The sequence below is a fragment of the Carassius auratus genome, chromosome 27 (genome assembly GCF_003368295.1).
Source record: "Carassius auratus strain Wakin chromosome 27, ASM336829v1, whole genome shotgun sequence".
In the NCBI taxonomy this organism is placed as follows: Eukaryota; Metazoa; Chordata; class Actinopteri; order Cypriniformes; family Cyprinidae; genus Carassius; species Carassius auratus.
The window spans coordinates 21,992,738-22,011,627 of NC_039269.1; the positions used below are offsets into that span (position 1 = coordinate 21,992,738).

An 18,890-nucleotide genomic window follows, 5' to 3' on the forward strand; every position below is an offset into this window, starting at 1 on the left:
GTTTTAGAGAATAAAAAGTATGTCATACTGCAGGCATTTTAGGTCAGCTTTTTTAATGAATGCTAATGATTCTTATTCAATTTTTCTTATTCTATTATGATTCCATGTGGAGGCATGCAAGATTGGATAAATAAACAATGGAAATAGTATAGTATAGATTCTGAATTTATATTCTCGGGTAAAATGTATTTGCAGTTCATAATAAGGATAGTTTTCTGCAGGACTATTTCCACATTCATCTAAACTACTAAAAATAGATAAATTCGGTTTATGGACAAAATACAAGAGAAATGTATCATTTAAAGAAAATAGTATAGCACAGTATAGATTTTTAATTTATATTTTTTAGGCTAATATGTATTTACAGTCGACAATGAGGATGGTCAGACTGCAGTACTATTTCCATATTCACCTGAATTGCTAAAAAACTAAAATATGTTTATGGACAATATATAAGAGAAAAATAAAAATAAATAAAAGCAAAGTGGCAGTAAAATGTCAAGTTAACGGCTCAGTAGGAGCTTCTTTTGTACTGTATGTGGTAAAATATATTTTGTGTCCACTATAGGGTAAAGCCGAGAGGCTTCCTGATCTTTCCCCTCACATGACATTTTTGTCATTTTGTACTTATGACTTTGCACAATATTTTCTAATATCATTTGTTTTCTTTTAATATAGACCATCCAAACCACTGTTATCACAGTTAATGTAAAGACTACAAACAACGTTTTATATTCAACATCATTAATGCTGGAAACATTTTTCCTGTCATAATTCTTAACACACAAACACACACACACACACACAATAAACATATATATATATAATTTTTTTTTTTTTTTTTTTGCAAAGTACAAAAAGTTGAGTTTAGGATATTGAACTGCTGTGTGTGCTCACTACCTAGCTTTATGTATTGGATTTAGCCACACACAGTGTCATTATTTAGCTGCAGGGAAGGTCCAGTTAGTGTTGCCTTTGGAAACAGGCCAGTGATGTGCAGGACTCAGGTTATTACTTTTAGAGCACTTAAAGACGGTAAAGTAGCAAGCTGCAGATGTCGAGCCTCATCTCAGAACACACAACCAACCCCTGAAAAATACCTTATATACACATGCAACAGTGCTACAAAGTATCTCTCTCTGTGTCCCTCTCTCCCCTTCCCTCCACCATCTATCTTTCTGTCTGCCTGTCTCTCTCTCTCTCTCTCTCTTTCTCTCTCTCTCTCTATCAAAGGCTGGTTGTTTCAGGCCAGAGTTTAGTTTCAGGGCTTTGGATTCAGAGAATGGCATCGGGAGGCTGGATGGGACGGCACACTCTGTGGAGCATCTGATGGGATTATGAGCCTCTCAACTCCCTTTTGGAGCTTTCCCCCGCTTCTCAGACTTTTATGCAACTAATAAAATATCAGCAAATACTTTTGATGGGAGCATACTTTCTTGTTAGGCTAATTTTTTCCCCGTTATGCTGTTCATTTAAGGACGTTGTGGGATTGAGGCAAACTTAAGAGGACTTGCTGCAATGTAGAGGCTATGGTGGCCCTTTGTGCTGGTGATATAGTGGATTTTTTAAGTTGATATCAGGTTTGAGTGCTCCGATGAACTGCCATCAGTGTTACTATTATTTTTGCTCACTTAGATTTTTGTTCCTCAAGATTGTCTCAGCATTGTGTTTTTCAGTGGATGGAAACACTGGGTGTATAACGGACATGAGATCAAGACAAGAAATCTTCTGTGGTGTTGCTTGTACTTCTGTCTTCAGTTCTTGCTGTCCAAAATCTGACACACTTTCCGAATTTGAACTATAGTATTCAAAAGTTCACGTAATCCTCTGTCGCAATGAGTAAAGACCTTCGATTCCCCAGGAAGACAATGCAGATGAGCTTTTCAACACGCCGACACTCGTGCATAGGGTATGTATAAGCAACATTTACGGGTGTTCGCCTTAAATTTAATTGCTCATCGCTAAAATGTGTTTTAAAGCTTCAAAAAAAATTTTTTTTTACTGATTGTATAATGACCTTGGTGGATCTTTGCCAGGTTTTCAGAAAAAAACAGTGTGTGTTGCACCATGTCATTATCCCATGTAATAAATGTAATTTTTGCAGTGTTGATGAGCACTTGGACAATTGGAAATAACTACAGAATGAGATTTACACTCTGTGTGAGTCAAGTGCTCAGTCCTGGCAGGTGTTTCTTGTATAACAAAGTCTTGAAGCAAACCAGTCGACTGGATTTCTGACATCACTAACATAAGCTCTGAAATGATAGGTGCACTTTCTAGTGGAGAGAGCTGCTCTGGAGTTGTTAAAACCTCCCTCTTGCTCTGCAAACACTGTTTTGCATAGTATGACAGTGTTTAAGCAGGCAGAGAGCAGCGCCAGCTATTATGTGATGTGTTGTGTAGCTGCTATCTGTGGCCTGGAGAGCCTGAGGCTTGTAGAGGTAGAGAATCGATGGTTCAGCCAGTGTCTGTTGATGTTCGCCTGTAGCCGGACACACTGTGACTTTACACTCACAGTAACTCTGTACTATCCAGCATGACTGGAATTACCCCACCTAAATTATGAGTGAGTTACGCTCTTGTACCTTTGTGGGGAGCATGCTGTTTAAAATGATCACATTCAAACACACATGCACAGTAGAAAATGCTTAAGAAAAATAATCTACAGGCTTTAATGTTATTTGCTTATTTTACTAATCAGACTGATGGTGATAACATTAAAAAGTCCTATTTATCGACTGATACCGATATCAGATGTCATTTAGTTGAAGATAACAGTGATGTTTTCTCTCTTGTAGAGTAGATTGGTTTGAGCCTCTTTGAAACGCTGCCACTCTTCAATCTATTGCTCTCTAAAGGACCTGTCACAACTCTGCACAGCTTATCACAGAGTTACACTGTTTACAAGAGAGGCTTTTCATTACTCTCCACATGACTCAGACAAAGCTGTGACTTGTTTCCTAGAAGCATATCTCCACAATAGCCATTTAAAGCAGAGCAAGCAGTGTTGTAGAGTATCAGCATTAAAATCGACCTCATCATTTATCACATTTGGATCACGTGTAGAGCGCCATCTAGTGATGAGCGCTTTCAAAACATTGCTTCATGAGGCTTCCTCGTCAATGTTTTGTTTCAGATTAGTGGTCTGCCGTGTAGAGAATGTATCAGAATTGTCAAGTCATGTCGTTTCAGGAAACTCAGCTTTGTTACGTCATACTGTTTTGAAACTTCCCTTATGAAAAATAACCTTGGTCTTACTACAAATGAAACCAAAAAACCATGGGTGCTATAGTTGTAATTAACCATGGCTTTGCTGTATACCATAGTTTAAACATGGTATTTGTAGTAAAACTGTGATTATAATATTGGTAATCAATACGCAATACATTTTTAATAAATGTAATGAATTTTAATAAATGTGTGTAAATTTAGATAGGAGAGTGAGACGTAATTATTTCTATTAGGTCATAAAAATACATAAAACTAGCACTACAAATTAATAAAACTACACAAATTATACAGACACTCTATAATTAATTGTATTTAATGTATTTAATGGTCTGTGTAGTAGCATTTACACCGTGACCAATAGATGTCACTAGTTTGGTGCAGTGTCAAAATTTGAGTAAATTGGTTCAAGTGATTCAGAGCTTCCCCCCAGCTGAGAGCTAGATACATCCATCTGGTCATTTGCGTTGCATTCAATTATTTGCTCTCATACATCAATTTGTTCCAGTTAAGTTAACTTTACAGTGACCCTTTCTACAGCTTTTGTTATGTTATGCCAGTAGTTTGAGTGAGTTATTGAATCATTCTTCCAAATGATTATGCAAAACACTTATTCACTCATGAACGTTGTTTGTACCACAATTTCTCACTGTGACTAATTGTAAGATATTTTTGTTTAAGGGTCGACTGTACCTGAGCCTTGCTGCTACAAGACTTAGGGTACATTTTCACGACAAGGATTGTACTAAAAATGGAAAAGGTTTTGCTTTTTTGAAAAGTTTCTTGCACAAACAATCTCAGTTTACATGAATCTGTATGAAAAATGTAATAAGCATGCACAGGATGTCACTTTTTTTTTTTTAAATGTAAGGTTTCTGTAGTTTACATGGAGACAATAATGGTATAGTTTTAAAAAAAACGGCACTGAAACCTTTTTTCAAAAGTTAGTTTTTAGGCCCCAAATCTCTGTATTGTCATCGTAAACATTAATTGTAAGAAACAGTGTTGACTGATTTTTAGCTGTATAATCCTGTGAATGTGCAAAAACAAATAGAGGACAATCAACATTCTCAGCTTGGCTCTCCCGGTGTGCATTCTGAAAAACAAAGTACAAAAAGAATATTGTTGATGACTACTGTTTTTTTCTTTTTTTGCCAAGTTTAATCTATAGAAGCACACAACATCCAGATCCGGTAAGTGACACGGGTATCACGTCAGAGGCAGCCGGATCAAGAGTCATAAATATCAAACCAACGATCGTGCGGTGATGCAAATGGGACTTAAAATCTGCATTAAAATCCTTGGCCATTTGTATTGGGAACTTCTTGTGGGCTACCATTATAATAACTTGAGTTATTGCGTCTTGCGACCAGACTGATTTGTCAGCGATTCTTCATATTGTAAAGTCTTGCAGTATGTAACCCACTGTCACCGATACAGCAACTAAGTGGTACCCCAGATAGTCGTGTAGTGTAAAAACAATGGCGATCCGATGACTTTGAAAATCATGCAGCGTGAACTTGGTACAAGTACTATTTACACATATTTCTATGTTTAAAAACTGTTTTAGGTGAAAAAATGCAAGGTTTAGTGACACGCTTTGTTTGTTTGTTTTAAGTTAAACTTCTTTGAACTTTATCTTCAAATTTTTATAATGTCATTTAGCCAGAATGAAAAAGCATTAGAAAAGCAGCAAGAAATGTCTGAGAATGCTAAACTGAGCTAAACCTCAGAATGATGTAATATTGGGTCTGTTTTGCATTGCATCTTAGACCCTGAGATGTCAAAAGAGAAAATCAAGTCGGCACCCATAGCATTGTGGTTTGTGCGTCGACATATAGTGCAACTGCGCTCATGGCGACCTGAGGTCCTTTGCAAGAGGGTGTTCGTTGCAGAGGAGCTGGAAGTAATGGGTGGAGATGGACACTTAACCATACCCTAACCCTACCCCTTACCGGAGAGCAGGAGCTGGGGGCCATTTGGTTCTGCAGTGAGCAGTACTTGTCCTTCGCTGATCCCACTCCTCTCTCTTCACCCAATGCTTTCCTGTCAGCTCTCCACTGTCCTCTCACAATAAAGGCATAAAAAGCCCATAAATTAAACTATAAAGAAAGATGGAGAAAGTCAAGTGAGGTGAACCAATCACAGGACAACAGTGTCAGTAACCAGCAGACCCAAAAATAAAACCTCAGCGCTCAGAACAGTCGATAAGCGCTGATGCTGGGACTGGAGTCGCTGTGCGTCACTGTTTTGCTCCATATTTTAAGCATGGCTGCTTTCCCCAATGACTCCCACCGCGCATTGATCTGTCAGTCTCTTTTACTGCCAACCCATCTGCCCTTTCTCCATTAGAAACCAGCTATCTAATAGAAGCTGTCAGAGCAGGGTTTTTTTTTTTAACCGGCTGTTCCGTTTTCTGTGCTCTTAGATTATAGGTTGGTGACATCTACTGGTGAAATTATGTTGCTGCAAAATTATATAGATTAATTGAAATATTAATTTGCTTGTGAACATAATGGTATTGCCATTTGGCACAACCACATGGCAGTACTGTAACCCATTTAAGAGAAGGGGGAGTTGGGCTGAGCTCGTGATTGGGTATTCGGGGTTTAGTTTCTGTGATCTTCAAGATGGTTATTTGTAGTACATGTCTCACCAGCAGGGGATGCAATGGTTTAATATAAATGCATCACATTATAAATGAATGAAGATCAATTTACACATCTACCTGTTACCAAATCATTTACAACTTGTTGTAAGTTGTAGTACTAATAGCAAATCTACTTTGCAGTTTATTAATTTCTTAGCACAAGACCAGTTAAACATGTGCTTCTTTGTTGCAAAAGGCATCTTCATCAACTATGAGTCATCTTCATCAACTATGAGTCCTGCTTAGCATTGTATTGCATTTTGTGGAGTATTCACTTTTATCCAATGCTTTCCCTGATTCCTAGCAAAATTTATCACGGGAAGTTGGTGTCAGCTGCTAGCCAGCCAAGCATCACAGTGTGACAAGCCTGTGACATCAGCACAGTGATGCTTTATGCATGCTGTGGCGTCTGGCTGGAGATTCATGCATCCTTTGAGTGTCAGTTCTGACAAAAGCCATTTGCTTGCCCACGGATAGTGCTGTTAAACTGGCAGATGAGCTCAGTTATTCAGTCATTTCAGGTGTGCAGACAATGACAAACTAAAACAGTAATATTGCAAAATAGTATTACATTTTAAAACAATTGTTTTCCATTTTAATACATTTACAATTTTTATTTATTTATGTGGTGGCATTTTCAGCAGCAATTACTCCAGACTTCAGTGTCACATGATCTTACAGAAGTGCTCAAGAAACAGTTGAAATCATAAAACATTTTGTTTTTAAGCATTATTTGAATACAAAGTTCAAAAGAACAGGATGTATTTGAATTAATGAAAACTTTTGCCAATTTAAAATGTATTAATACTTTTTGATCAATTCATTGCATTGTTGCTGAATAAATTAATTTATTTAAAAAAAAAAATCTCACTAATGCCAAAATTTTGAATATATATATATATTTTTTTTTTTCCTATGCATATGAGGAGAAAAGACTGGGCTGAGAGTCTGTACCAGTATGCACAGAGACATTTGCCAGGTATAAACACTGAAGTCTGTTTGCTATCTGGAGCTGATAGATTTCCAGGACATTGAATAATAATAAAAAATGAGCACTGAGATGAGCAAAAGAGAATTTTTCAGTATGCTGCAGAGCCAAGAATAATAATCATCATCTTGACCTCGGGACTTTCATTCCTCATACAGTAATCTGTTAAGAAAATTCAATTTTTACGCTGGGTTCCAATCCGTCACAGTAATTGGTTATTCATTGCACTGTGGAATTTATTTTATTATTAATTCCTGGAAAATCATAACTACATACAGTAGGTTGTCATACTGACATTATCAACATACAGCACCTGATCATTCAGTTTTGTTTGAGTTTTTAACATTTAATTTAAAGAACTAAAGTATCAATGTCATGCATCTCTTTGTCAGGTTTATTAAACTGGATAGTTTTGAGCTTTTAAGAAAATTAAAAGCAGATTCAAAACCTCTTGAAAAACTACGGAGCCCCGCACATGACACGCAGCAAAAAATATAAGGCTAAATCATGTGCACGATTTACTAATTCGTTGCCTCAATTTACTATTGCGTTCGCTCGGTTTGCTAAATCATGCGCACGATTTAGCAAATCAAGTGAACGCAATAGTAAATCGAGGGAACGCTGTAGTAATCATGTGCACGTTTTAGTAAATTGAGGGAAGGAATTAGTAAATTGTGCGCACAATTTATTTATTTTTTCTTGCATGTCATGTGCAGGGCTCCGTAAAAACCTCTTTGTTAAAACGTTATCTTAAATCAGTACAAACCTGTCCACTGGCTGCACTTTCTAACAAAATGACCCAAGATTACCAGTTCTGTGGAAGATCTATGGCCTTGTGTTATTTTCAGTATTTGAGTGGTAAAACACGCATGCTCCAGTTTGCATGAATATTCAAATCTTTCCAAGAATTGCTTATCATTATTTTTTGGATCATGATTACGACATCCTAAAAAGCTGTTATGACTGAAACATGTAGACAGTCCAAACAAGGTTTTTGCTTTAGCCATAGATCTTTATCAAGCCCTCATGATGTCCAAACCATTAACACACAGAAACAGCTACATCCTGGCACTTTTACCTGAAGCAAGGGATTTGGTGGATTTTTTGTTTTATTGGACATTATCATTTGTTCCCAAATAATGTTTAGATAATTCAAGAGAGAAAGAACCACCTTTTGAATTTGAAACTATAACTTATACATTTAATAATAAATGCATTGTCTAATGAAAACATTGCAAACTTTATTATTATTATTATTATTATGAGAGAATTAGTGTTTCTGGGAAAAGGGCTGTAAGAGACCATGAATATGATTTCTGTACCACTTGTTTATGCTGTGTTCACCTCAGAGAAACCAGCTAAACCACTTTCTTTGAGGTAGCAATCATAGCAACAATTCAGTTCTCAAATGCTGGTCTCAAGTAAGTTGATCCCCTTAAAGTTCCCTGAGATCTCAAACTAAACTTGTAATTCATCAAGAGTGAATATGAAGATTAAGGACTTAAAGATCAGGTCAGGAAGTTATATGTGTGTCTCTTTCGATTCTTGGCAGTACCAGCAGATTTTCTGTTGTTATCTTTGGTTTACAGTAGATCCTCTCTTGAGGGGAAGGAATAGATCTGACTTTTTTCCTTGTCACAAAGTTTTTGGTTCACATTTGTGTCTAGGCATAAGAAAGTTTATAAAAGTCCCTCTCATATTCAGATTAACAGCTGTGTGATGTTTCTGTTTTGTTTGTATTATCTCAGTGCTGAGCAGATACTCTCTACTTTTCCCTTCCACAAAAGGTTATTTACATTCACTTTACATGTTCAGACTGTAAATCAGGGCAAAAATTGCATAAAGTATTTCAGCCTCAAGAAAAGAATGTGTTCTTTTAAGAACTGATTACTGAAAGGTTCTTTGAGGAACCGAAAATGATTCTTCGATGACATCACTGTGAAAACACCCATTGGAACCTTTGTTTTCAAGTGTGCACCAGTGTTTAGATATGAACTTTTTTTGCTGTGTCTGCAATTAAAATAGACAAGGTGCTGAATAAAGCTTTCAGATGTGACCCTGGACAACAAAACCAATCTTAAGGTGCTGGGGTATATTTTTAGCAATAGCCAAAAACAAACAAACAAAAAAACAGTCAAATAGTTAAAATTATCGATTTTCCTTTTATGCCAAAAAACATTAGGATATTAAGTAAAGATCATGTTCCTTTACGATATTTTGTAAATTTCCTACTGTAAATATATCAAGACGTGATTTTTGATTAGTAATATGCATTGCTAATAATTAATTTGGACAATTTTAAAGGCGATTTTCTCAATATTTAGATTTCTTTGCACCCTTAGATTCCAGATTTTCAAATAGTTGTATCTTTACCAAATATTGTCAGATCCTAATAAACCAGACATCTATGGAAAGCTTATTTATTCAATTTTCAGCTGTATAAATTCCAATTGTGAAAAATCGACGCTTAAAACAGTTTTTTTTTGTCCAGGGTCACAAATAAGAGACTGTATCTTTGCAATGAAATTGTATTGAATCTTTTAAAATTTTATATAGTTTTTTTTATATTTTTTTAATTTTAAGGTAAAATTCTCACAATTACCAAAACATTAACTATGACTTTTGCCTCACTAAACTCCTAATTTACTGCTTATTAATAGTTAGGTAGTTGTTAAGTGTAGGTATTGCGTTTGGATTAGGGATGTGGAATATGGTCATGCAGAGTGTTTTATAACTACAGTACTAATAAACAGCCAATGTGTTAATAATAGGCAACTAGTTAATAGAAAGAATTGGTCCCTAAGTGTTACCTTTTATATTTTACTCAGCACTTTGCTTTAACCAGCTGCAGACCGAGCAGGAAAGGGTTACGGCTCAAGGAGGCAGGAACTGTGCTTTCTTTGGTCCCACCCTCTTTCTTGAGCGTGATCTCACAGTAAGGCGAGCTCCAGCCATCTGGCTGCGGTGGGCCAAAGAGTCTAGCTAAAATATGGCACAGACTCCTACATGAGTCCAGCTACCACACAGAAGCAGAGTAAGACAGAAGCCTGAGGTACCTTCCCTCACAGGATCATCTTAGATGAGAAGTTCGACTGGAGTTCGACTGGAGCAGAAGATCCATGTGTAAATGTTGCTGGAGCATCTCTTAAAGTTGCACATATGCTTGCAGAGTGAAGCATGGGTTTGGACGAGGCCCATCACTCAAGCTCACATCTCTGTTCACACACAGAAGTGTCACAGAGGAGGTGAGAGCTGACGAGAACAGTGGATATCATGCTTTGCCTTTTGTTGTTTTCCTTCATGCAATAACTTGCCAAGGCAATGAGGAGTCATTTTGATCCACGAACCATGTTTACCTAAAAAGAGTGAAAAGAAGTGTTTTTGCGTGATCTGTGTGAAGGAATTCCACGAGAGACATCACCGGATGAGTGTGCCGGCAAGATGAGTGTGCCAGCAAACTGTGGATTCTCTTTCTCAGCTGATCGGGCACTGAAGCCACGGAACTGGAATTTATATGGATCTCCATGTGCCGTCAACAGACCCATCGACATTGTGCAGAAACGCAGGCGGTAATAAGCTTTGATGATTTATTCTGCTGGGCAGCGGTACTGACGAATATATCATGATCCAAAAGTCTCAGACAATTTGTGGAAAGGCTTATATAAATTTAACTTGTTTCCTTTTATGTTATTTCAGCGACATAACTATTTGAGTAAAAGATGAATTTCAAGATTTCACTTTAAAATGTCTCTCTTTTGCTTTTAACAGTAGTCGAGCTGCATGAACTCTTTAGTTTTTTTTTCATAGATCCAAAGAGCATCTTTAGCTTCAGTGAAAGTAGATCAGCTTACTGTCTGTACAGAGTTACATTATTAATGACACAAGTGACTTATATGATTAAAATATTTTTTTAAGTCTTATTTTATTTTAATAAATGGCTATAATATTTAAATATTTCATTTTTTTTATTGATTTAATAAAATACAAAATTTCTGTATTTCGAAATTTTAATTCAATTTTGAATGCCAGAAGTTTAATGGGGACTTTTAGACCTCACTATGTATTTCACTTCAATCTAAGGCTGTTGTATTGATAACTGGATGTTGTTGTTGTTTCTTTACACCTGGTGTACAGACAGAGACAGATTGTTATGTGGTTTGGCTGTATAAATCTTCCACTATGTCCATGGAATAACCTGTTGATATGCTCTGACCCATGGAAACTCTTTTCAGACGGCCTCTGACAAGATCTAGTGGTTCTCTGCTGTCTAATGGCAGTAAAGCACTATGATAAACGAGCAGTTATTCCGCCAGGGTTTTGCGTTACTCTCTGTGTGCAATCAGTGATCATGAGTATTTTCTGCTTTTGCATTTATTGTATCATAGTCTGGAAACCAGTTCATCTGTAACTGTTCCACCAAATGCCAAACTACCCTGCTTACTGTTTCACTGAAAACCTGAAATCATGAGGATGGCATGGTAAAAATGTTTTTACGTATATTATTTAAAAACCAATAGCATTAAGAAATACAAAAGTAAATATGCAATGATAAAAAAAATTACTTGCCTACCTTGTAAATAAGTGGAAGAAAAAAAAGCTAAGAAATTACATTTTTATTTATTTTTTTAATCTGTAAAAGTATCGGCCCAGGACTGTACATTTCTGTTGTTACAGAAAATGAAGCTGAAGCATGCTACCTACAGCATTAGCGGTACCTAAAGGGGTTTGAAAAAATAAGGACTGTTTTCACACAGGTTTCCTGAACGCTGCCTTGTTTGCCATTGATCAGACAAACTAAACATCCCTGAACGCACACCATTGTATAAGCCAATGTTACTGTGAAGAGATGCCCAAACAAATAGATCAATGTTTTGGTAGCAGAGAGTGTGGACACTTTTCATGGAAGCGGCTTACTTTATAATTGCTTTTTCATATTGTCCCAGGAAAAGATTTGAACATAAATTAAAATGGCACACTTTAACTTTGAAGCGGTGACAGTGAGTGGTGCTTGCATGTAGGTTTGCTCAATTGCACACCAGTTATTGTTATTCACATAAAACTTATTTTTTCAGATAAAGCCCAAAGTGAAGAAATAAAGGTTGCTGTGAATGTTTGTCAGGAGCATTTTCTTAGAAGAAGGCTAACCATTGTTTGTTTGCTCTTATGGCCATCTATAGAAAAATCTTTCATTTCATTTTCTTATGAAACCCAATGTGCCGTGTCTTAGTAGAGTAGTTATTTTATAGGCAAGTATGGGATTTATTAAATACAGAGGAAATCTGCTTTAGTCAGAGTGGTTTTTGATTTAAAGAGAACCATGAAGCCTCTGTCCTCCCACAATATCAGCAAGGCTAGAGACCGTACACTCCTTTTGGACACACACACATGTGTTTCCCACTCGAATAGCCATCAATGTCAGCATTGACAGCGGGATTACAGATAAAAAAAAACACGTGTTTCCATTTCTTTCCACCATCTATTTTCTTAGTCCGTATCTTGCTTTATGGAATAAATTACAGGACATTTGGGATTAAGACACTTGGATAAAAAATTAAACTTTTATTACAAACGATTATTTTAATGAAAACTTTAGGGAGAATATTACTGTGGTGCTGTATATTGAAGCATGCATAGGCTAGTGTTGTAGCTAGTGTTGTCAGGTTTTAGGGAACACAAGCTTGCTCAGTCTGCAGCTATTCAATTACAAAATACTTTGGCTTTATGTTGCACAGGTGTGACTTTATATTGAGCAGTGTCTTTAAATCTCACGTTTGCGATTTTTATATATACCAAATATGTTTTATATCTCCCAGTTTCACAACTGTTTTTCATAAGTCTGACTCTGACTCATTTTTTATGAATTCAACTTTGTGTCACAATTGCAACTTTTATATCAATTATACTTGATCTCGCAATGTGACTTTATTATATATAACGATATATAATGTGTGTATATATATATATATAATATATATATATATATATATAATTTTTGTTTTATTATAATTAATTATATAATTATAATTTATGTCCCTTAATGTGACTTAAAATTTCACAACTGAGTGAAATTTTTCCAAAGTGAGACTTTAATTTGAAAAAAAAAAATTGCATCTTTATATTGCACAATTGTTACTTTATTATTTAAAACAATCTCACAAATACTTTTTTTTTTTTTTTTTACCAAGCTTTTATATGTACAAGATTTTGAATGAACATAGTACTAAACATGTCAAGCCTTATGAAACCCACTGGACATCAGTTTTGCCTTTTCATGACATTACATACATTAGTTTGTATAACTAATCATTAGAATCATTAAAATATCATAGTTCAACTAAGTCATGAGAATAAGCATGTAAAGACATCTTCTTGTGAGATTGTCGTGATCTTTAAACAATTTGTCAACTGCTCAACATATTTTCTAGAGCCTCATGTCCAGAAAAATGATTTATGGGACGTGCCACGTCTTCTGCTGTTAAATGTAAGCGGCAAGGTTAAGGCAACACTTCTAAACAAAAAACGGTCTGTTTGGAGCAACTTAAGGTTATTATCTAAGCACTTGGCCTTGTGCTGCTAAATTGTGTGACCTGACAGAATATTGTTCTGTGATAAATATGTTGAACGGTGTTAGTGTTTTCTTAATCTTTAGTCGAGAGGTTTATTCGAAAGAATTCCTTGAGAATATCCATTTGTCTCGCTCTTGGCCAATGTCTTGGCAGTGTAAGATTGCAATCGTCTTAACATCTGTAGCTCATTCTTCTTCTTTTTTCAAAGGGAAATGTGTCACATGGGATTACTTTTACCCCCAAGAGCTACAGCTATTTTCAGTTTTATTTGCCCTATTCTAAAATGATGCGAGTGTTGCCTAAAACGCATGGGCTCTTAGCTCTTAGTGTTTGTATGTAGTTCACAATACCTGCAGATATCTCTGAGTCCATCTCCAAAGCTGTCAGATCTCTTTTCTTCATAGCATGACTAATTTTGGTTAGCTTTCCCATCACTTTAGTTTACTTTCCTAATGTTTGTTTTGCTGATTCGTTGTATGGTCCCAAAATGATGGCAGGATAGCAGACTGAGCTCTGTCCGTGTCCCCTGAGAGACCCTCTGCTGTGTTCACAGAAGTGCTCAGTCACAGACACTGCGTGGAAAATCTGATGCACTTCGTTAACTCTGTTTGCAGCGATGGTCTGGCACGATGCATGAGCCGACATGTATATTTGCCTCTGTGTTTTTTATTTTAAGGATATTTTAAGATCTCATATAAAAATTCCCAGTCCTTATTATATATATTCACTGTAAGTCGCTTTGCATAAAAGCGTCTGCTAAATGCATAAATTTAATTTAAATTTTTAATTATATATATATAATTTATTTATATATATATATATATATATATATATATATATATATAATTTATTTTTATATATATATATAATTTATTTTTATATATAGATACAGTATATATACAGAAGTACAGAAAATAAAATAAATTAAGCCACATTTTGGTACATGAGTTTAATTTCAATAGTGTTCATTTACAGATGTAGTGTTTATTTTTAATGCAAAGTGGTACACACAAAATTGTGCCTCATGTGGGAAAATAAATATTGAAACTAACTGCTATTTTTTAGAGCTTTCTATTTGGGAAAGTATCCTTAAAAAAGTTATATATCAATGTTGAGCAGGACTGTTTTCAACATTGATAATGATAGAAACTGTTTCTTCAAAGCATGTTAGAATGGTTTCTGAAGGATCATGTAAAATAGAGTACAATAGAAAACAGTTAATTACTTTTTAATGGTATTTCAAAATAAAACTGATTTTACTGTATTTTTGCCCTGGTGAGCATAAATTTACAGATTAAAGTAAATAATAAGGTTTTAATCACAATAAATATACTTTTACAGTGCAAACAGCTAATTCTATTGCAGTAACAAGTAATGAACAGGGCTGAATGTGCCCACATGACGTTTGTTTACATCGACTGTAATAAGGGTAGTTTTCAAAAGTACACTGTGTGTCTTAGTTCAAAATGAAATGGCCATTCATTCCTGTAAATGCGACTGCAAAAATAGATGATGGGAAGTGCTCTTCTCTGTAATCTAAGCATACATTAAAGTCACCACCAGGTTGCTGTTTAGCAAGAAAATGTATGTGGAAATATCAGTGTAATGCGCCTTCAAACGTCTATGACTTAATTCTGTCTAACCCCCACTCATGCTTTAGAATGTCAGCCTAAATCAGAGACAAACCGAGCTTATTTTTAATCTTGACCATAAATGTTCAGTGGAAAGCTGAGATCACAGCACTGCCCCCCTTCCTTTCCTCCTCTCTTTCCCTTTCTCTTTCTCTGTGCACCCTATTGTGCCTCTGAAACCTTTACACAATCTCTGCAGCTCTTACCGGTATGGATGTGCTCCACATTTTATGTGCACAATTAAGAAGAGGCAGCATGCACAGAAACGGTGATTAAACAATCGAGGACACATCCTCTGCCCGCAGTGTCTACGCATGAGTATGTGGTCTGCTGGATGACCCTGTAATTAGCAGCCTCATCAGACCGGTGACGTCTCCCGCTGTGCATCTGTGAGACATCAATCTCAACATGAAGCACCAAGAAGGGTCTTTTTAAAACTCAAATGCATGTTCACTTGTGGTTAACTGTGCTTTAAAACCCCTTCGGCCAAGTTTTGCTGTGGTGCAACACAATAAGCATTTGCAACAGCTGTCTTCCAAATCTCCAGTGGTATGTTCATGTATGTCCGGGCCTCTGGGTGTTCATTGACGTCATGTGACGTCGTGTCTCTCTTAAATGTCATTTTTTTCTTGTTGATTAAAAACAATGGAGAGAGGAACAGGATGAACAGCCTTCTGGCTGCGTCCCAGTGGACTGGTTATTCAACTGCGAGACTAAATGACTACGTGAGATTCATATGAACTTGTGGCTCCGCCTCTGTTTTTTTCTTTACATGAAATGCTGCATAAAAACAAATATGCCTGAATGTGGGGCCGGCGCTCGGCCTTTTCCTAAGTGTAGGTTAGGCTATAGCGTGGACCCGGGTGGGACCGGCCTGGCTGGTGCAGTGCTGTAATGTGCCCGGTTTAGGACTGACGTAGCACCAGTGTCTCGTGACGCATGCTAGGTGTCAAGTGTTTAGATACTGACAGTCGACAGGCTGCAGGGGATTTAGTGTCAGCTCTTTTGCTCCTCGCGCTGGAGGTGTTCTTGAGATGTTTCTGCTCAAAGCCTTTGTAGCGAGTTGGTCTCCACTTGGAATGAATTCCAACCTGTTCCTGAAGGCAAGGATAAGCTGAGTTGAAGTCAGGGGTGTAAAATGACATTTGAGTTACTGTGCGGATACTGTTTCAGACTTAAGTTGAAGAAAAGAAAAGTTCCCCTGGTACTTATTATGAAAGTCAAAAGAAAAATGTTTTTCGTAGCTTATGAAATCGATAATAGTAGAGCTAAAGCTCAAACTGTGCAAATCCAGTTTGATCCTCAATGTTTTGTTTGAAAAACTCATCCTGAAACCCAAAAATCTACAAAATTTCTTGCACTTCAATTCAGCAGCAATGCATTTTATAGTCATTTGACACTTCAGTATTTGTGTTTACAGGCTGTTCACTTGTACAGCATTTTTTCATATCTTTTTAAATTATTTATTTATTTAATGTTTGCTTGATTTGGTTATTTTTTTATAAACCACTCAATAATAATTATAATAACAATTATTATTATTCCATTGCAAAAGAACAGAGTACAAATAAAATACTTAAGGAAAAGTGTACCTATAACCAACTCTGGTTTTATTTATTTGTATGTTTGTTTGTTTGTTTGTTTGATTGATTTTTATTACTATTATTATTATCATCCTCAAGTTGAGTTGGTTTAGTCACCTTGGTATTTATACATTTCATCATCATCAAGTTGTTTTGGCTTAAGTCACTATGTTATTTATTTATTTATTTGTTTTATCATCTTCAAGTTGATTTGGCTTAAGTCACTATGTTATTTATTTATTTATTTTATCATCATCAAGATGAGTTGGCTAAAGTCACCATGTTATTTATTTATTTATTTATTTGTTTTATCATCATCAAGTTGATTTGGCTAAAGTCACCATGTTATTTATTTATTTTTATTTTATCATCATGAAGATGAGTTACAACATGCACTTTGTACTCTGTAACTGTATACTGTCATGCTTTGACTGAAAAAGGCTGGCTTCACACAAGCGCATTCTATCATGAGCCACAGGAGGCACCCTATTCCCAGAAAAAGAGCCCCTTTTTCTCCAGAGCACTACAAACACAAAGACTGCTCACACCGACCGGTTCATCTCATTGGTGCGACTGACCGCTATTCAGTGATGCATACAGTTGTCATAACAGTGTAAAGACTGTCAAAGGAATAGTTGAAAATAAAAATGTAACCCTATACCTTCAGATTTATATGATAAGCTTTTCTTTTTTATTATTGTGCAGAGAAGTATCTGTATGTTTCACATCAGATTCGCATATTGAAACCAACAGAACTAGAAACATTGCAAATGGCATGTGAACATGACTGTTCCCCAAGAAATTATTATTTTATCATTATAATATTATAATTATTATATTATTTTTAAATACAATACTGTGATGCTAATTATATTTGATGTACCTAAATTTAGATGTGAGGGTAATACTGATTTATCATTTCAATTTCCAATGTGTTGTGCATCATTTCATTAATGCTCATTGCATAAGCACGATATTAACTCAAAAATAATAAGAGAATTCAAACATTTGAAATTTGGAGATATATAAACTTAGAAATAAATTGGCTGATACTCCTATATGCACTAGTAGACGTAGTTTCCACATGCAGTACAAAAACAGCATCAAAAACACAGCTCCACTGAGTGATGAAATTCCCTGATTCTCTTTTGACGGAGGATGTCTTAAAATGGCAACATGGAAATGTGTGGGTGGATAGATGCGTGGGCTAAAAATAGCACAGAAGAAATCTCCATAAATATTCATGAATGGGGGGAAGAATCTGAGGCTACCTGCAGGTCTAAATATAGCGCTTCTGCTCGGATCCCTCGAACAGAGACGGGCTATTTATAGCAGCAGCTCTGCAGAAGCACCTCGCTCTGAGTGTGCACAGGGACCCATAGGAGACACAGCATTAAAGATGAGGGACGGAAGCAGAAACCAAGTGGAAGCGACAGCCTCTGCCCCAAGCACAGGTATTTTTAGAGATGGATACGGTGTCCCCTCATGCCAGAACATACAGTAGTGTGACTTAAAGAGATGCGCTGTTGTGTATGTGTGTTTTCATCCATTCAGAAGAATGCTGCTCTCTCTCTCTCTCTCTCTCTCTCTCTCTCTGTGTGTTTATGTCTCTCGCTCCTGTATGTGGTCACATGAATAGGGTGCACTGGGTTGTTTATGTAAGACCGTGTTAGAGACATCCGTCTTGTCCTCATGCAACATCAGTGAAAGATGCGAATGAGGACATGCGATAGAGATGGACGAGCACTATACCTTTTTAACTCGTGTTTTAGATCAGAGAAAAAACATAGTGTAAAAATAAATGTTATTATTAATAATTAATATTATTATTACATTTTAAAATAATTTTAAATAACATTGTTGTTACTGAAAATAAATTATTGCAATTATAAATATATAGTATTTCGTTTTTAATAATAATAATTATTATTGTTATATACTATTATATTACAATATATTAATTATATTAAATTATAATTCTGATAAACATTGTATTTTTTTTAATTATGAAAAATAACAAGTACACATGTGTGCGGGGTGAAATGTATTTATATATATATATATTAAATTTGGCAAATATATACATTTATTATAATTGTAATTCATGTTATATTTTAATAGACACTTATAAATGGTAAACATATAGTATTTATTTTTAATGATTATTATTCTAATTATGAATATATACTATTATATCACTATATATTAATTATATTATAATTTTAATATATTTTCTATTTATTA

At 35.6% G+C, this 18,890-nt stretch overlaps 1 protein-coding gene across 8 annotated transcripts in view; it reads left to right on the top strand.

The window, feature by feature from the left end:
• Nucleotides 1-18,890, top strand: part of pde4ca (phosphodiesterase 4C, cAMP-specific a) — a 40,709-nt gene that overhangs the window by 7,062 nt on the left and 14,757 nt on the right. Inside the window, exon 1 of one of the 8 annotated variants that reach the window (XM_026206657.1) lies at nt 944-1,909. The exons of 5 other annotated variants lie outside the window; for them this stretch is intronic. In XM_026206657.1, the coding sequence (XP_026062442.1) occupies nt 1,836-1,909 (74 nt within the window). In that variant the 5' untranslated portion in view covers nt 944-1,835. Of the gene's footprint in view, nt 1-943; nt 1,910-9,694; nt 10,436-18,890 lie in introns of those variants that run through there. 2 more of the 8 variants (XM_026206654.1, XM_026206655.1) reach the window with 2 other exon arrangements.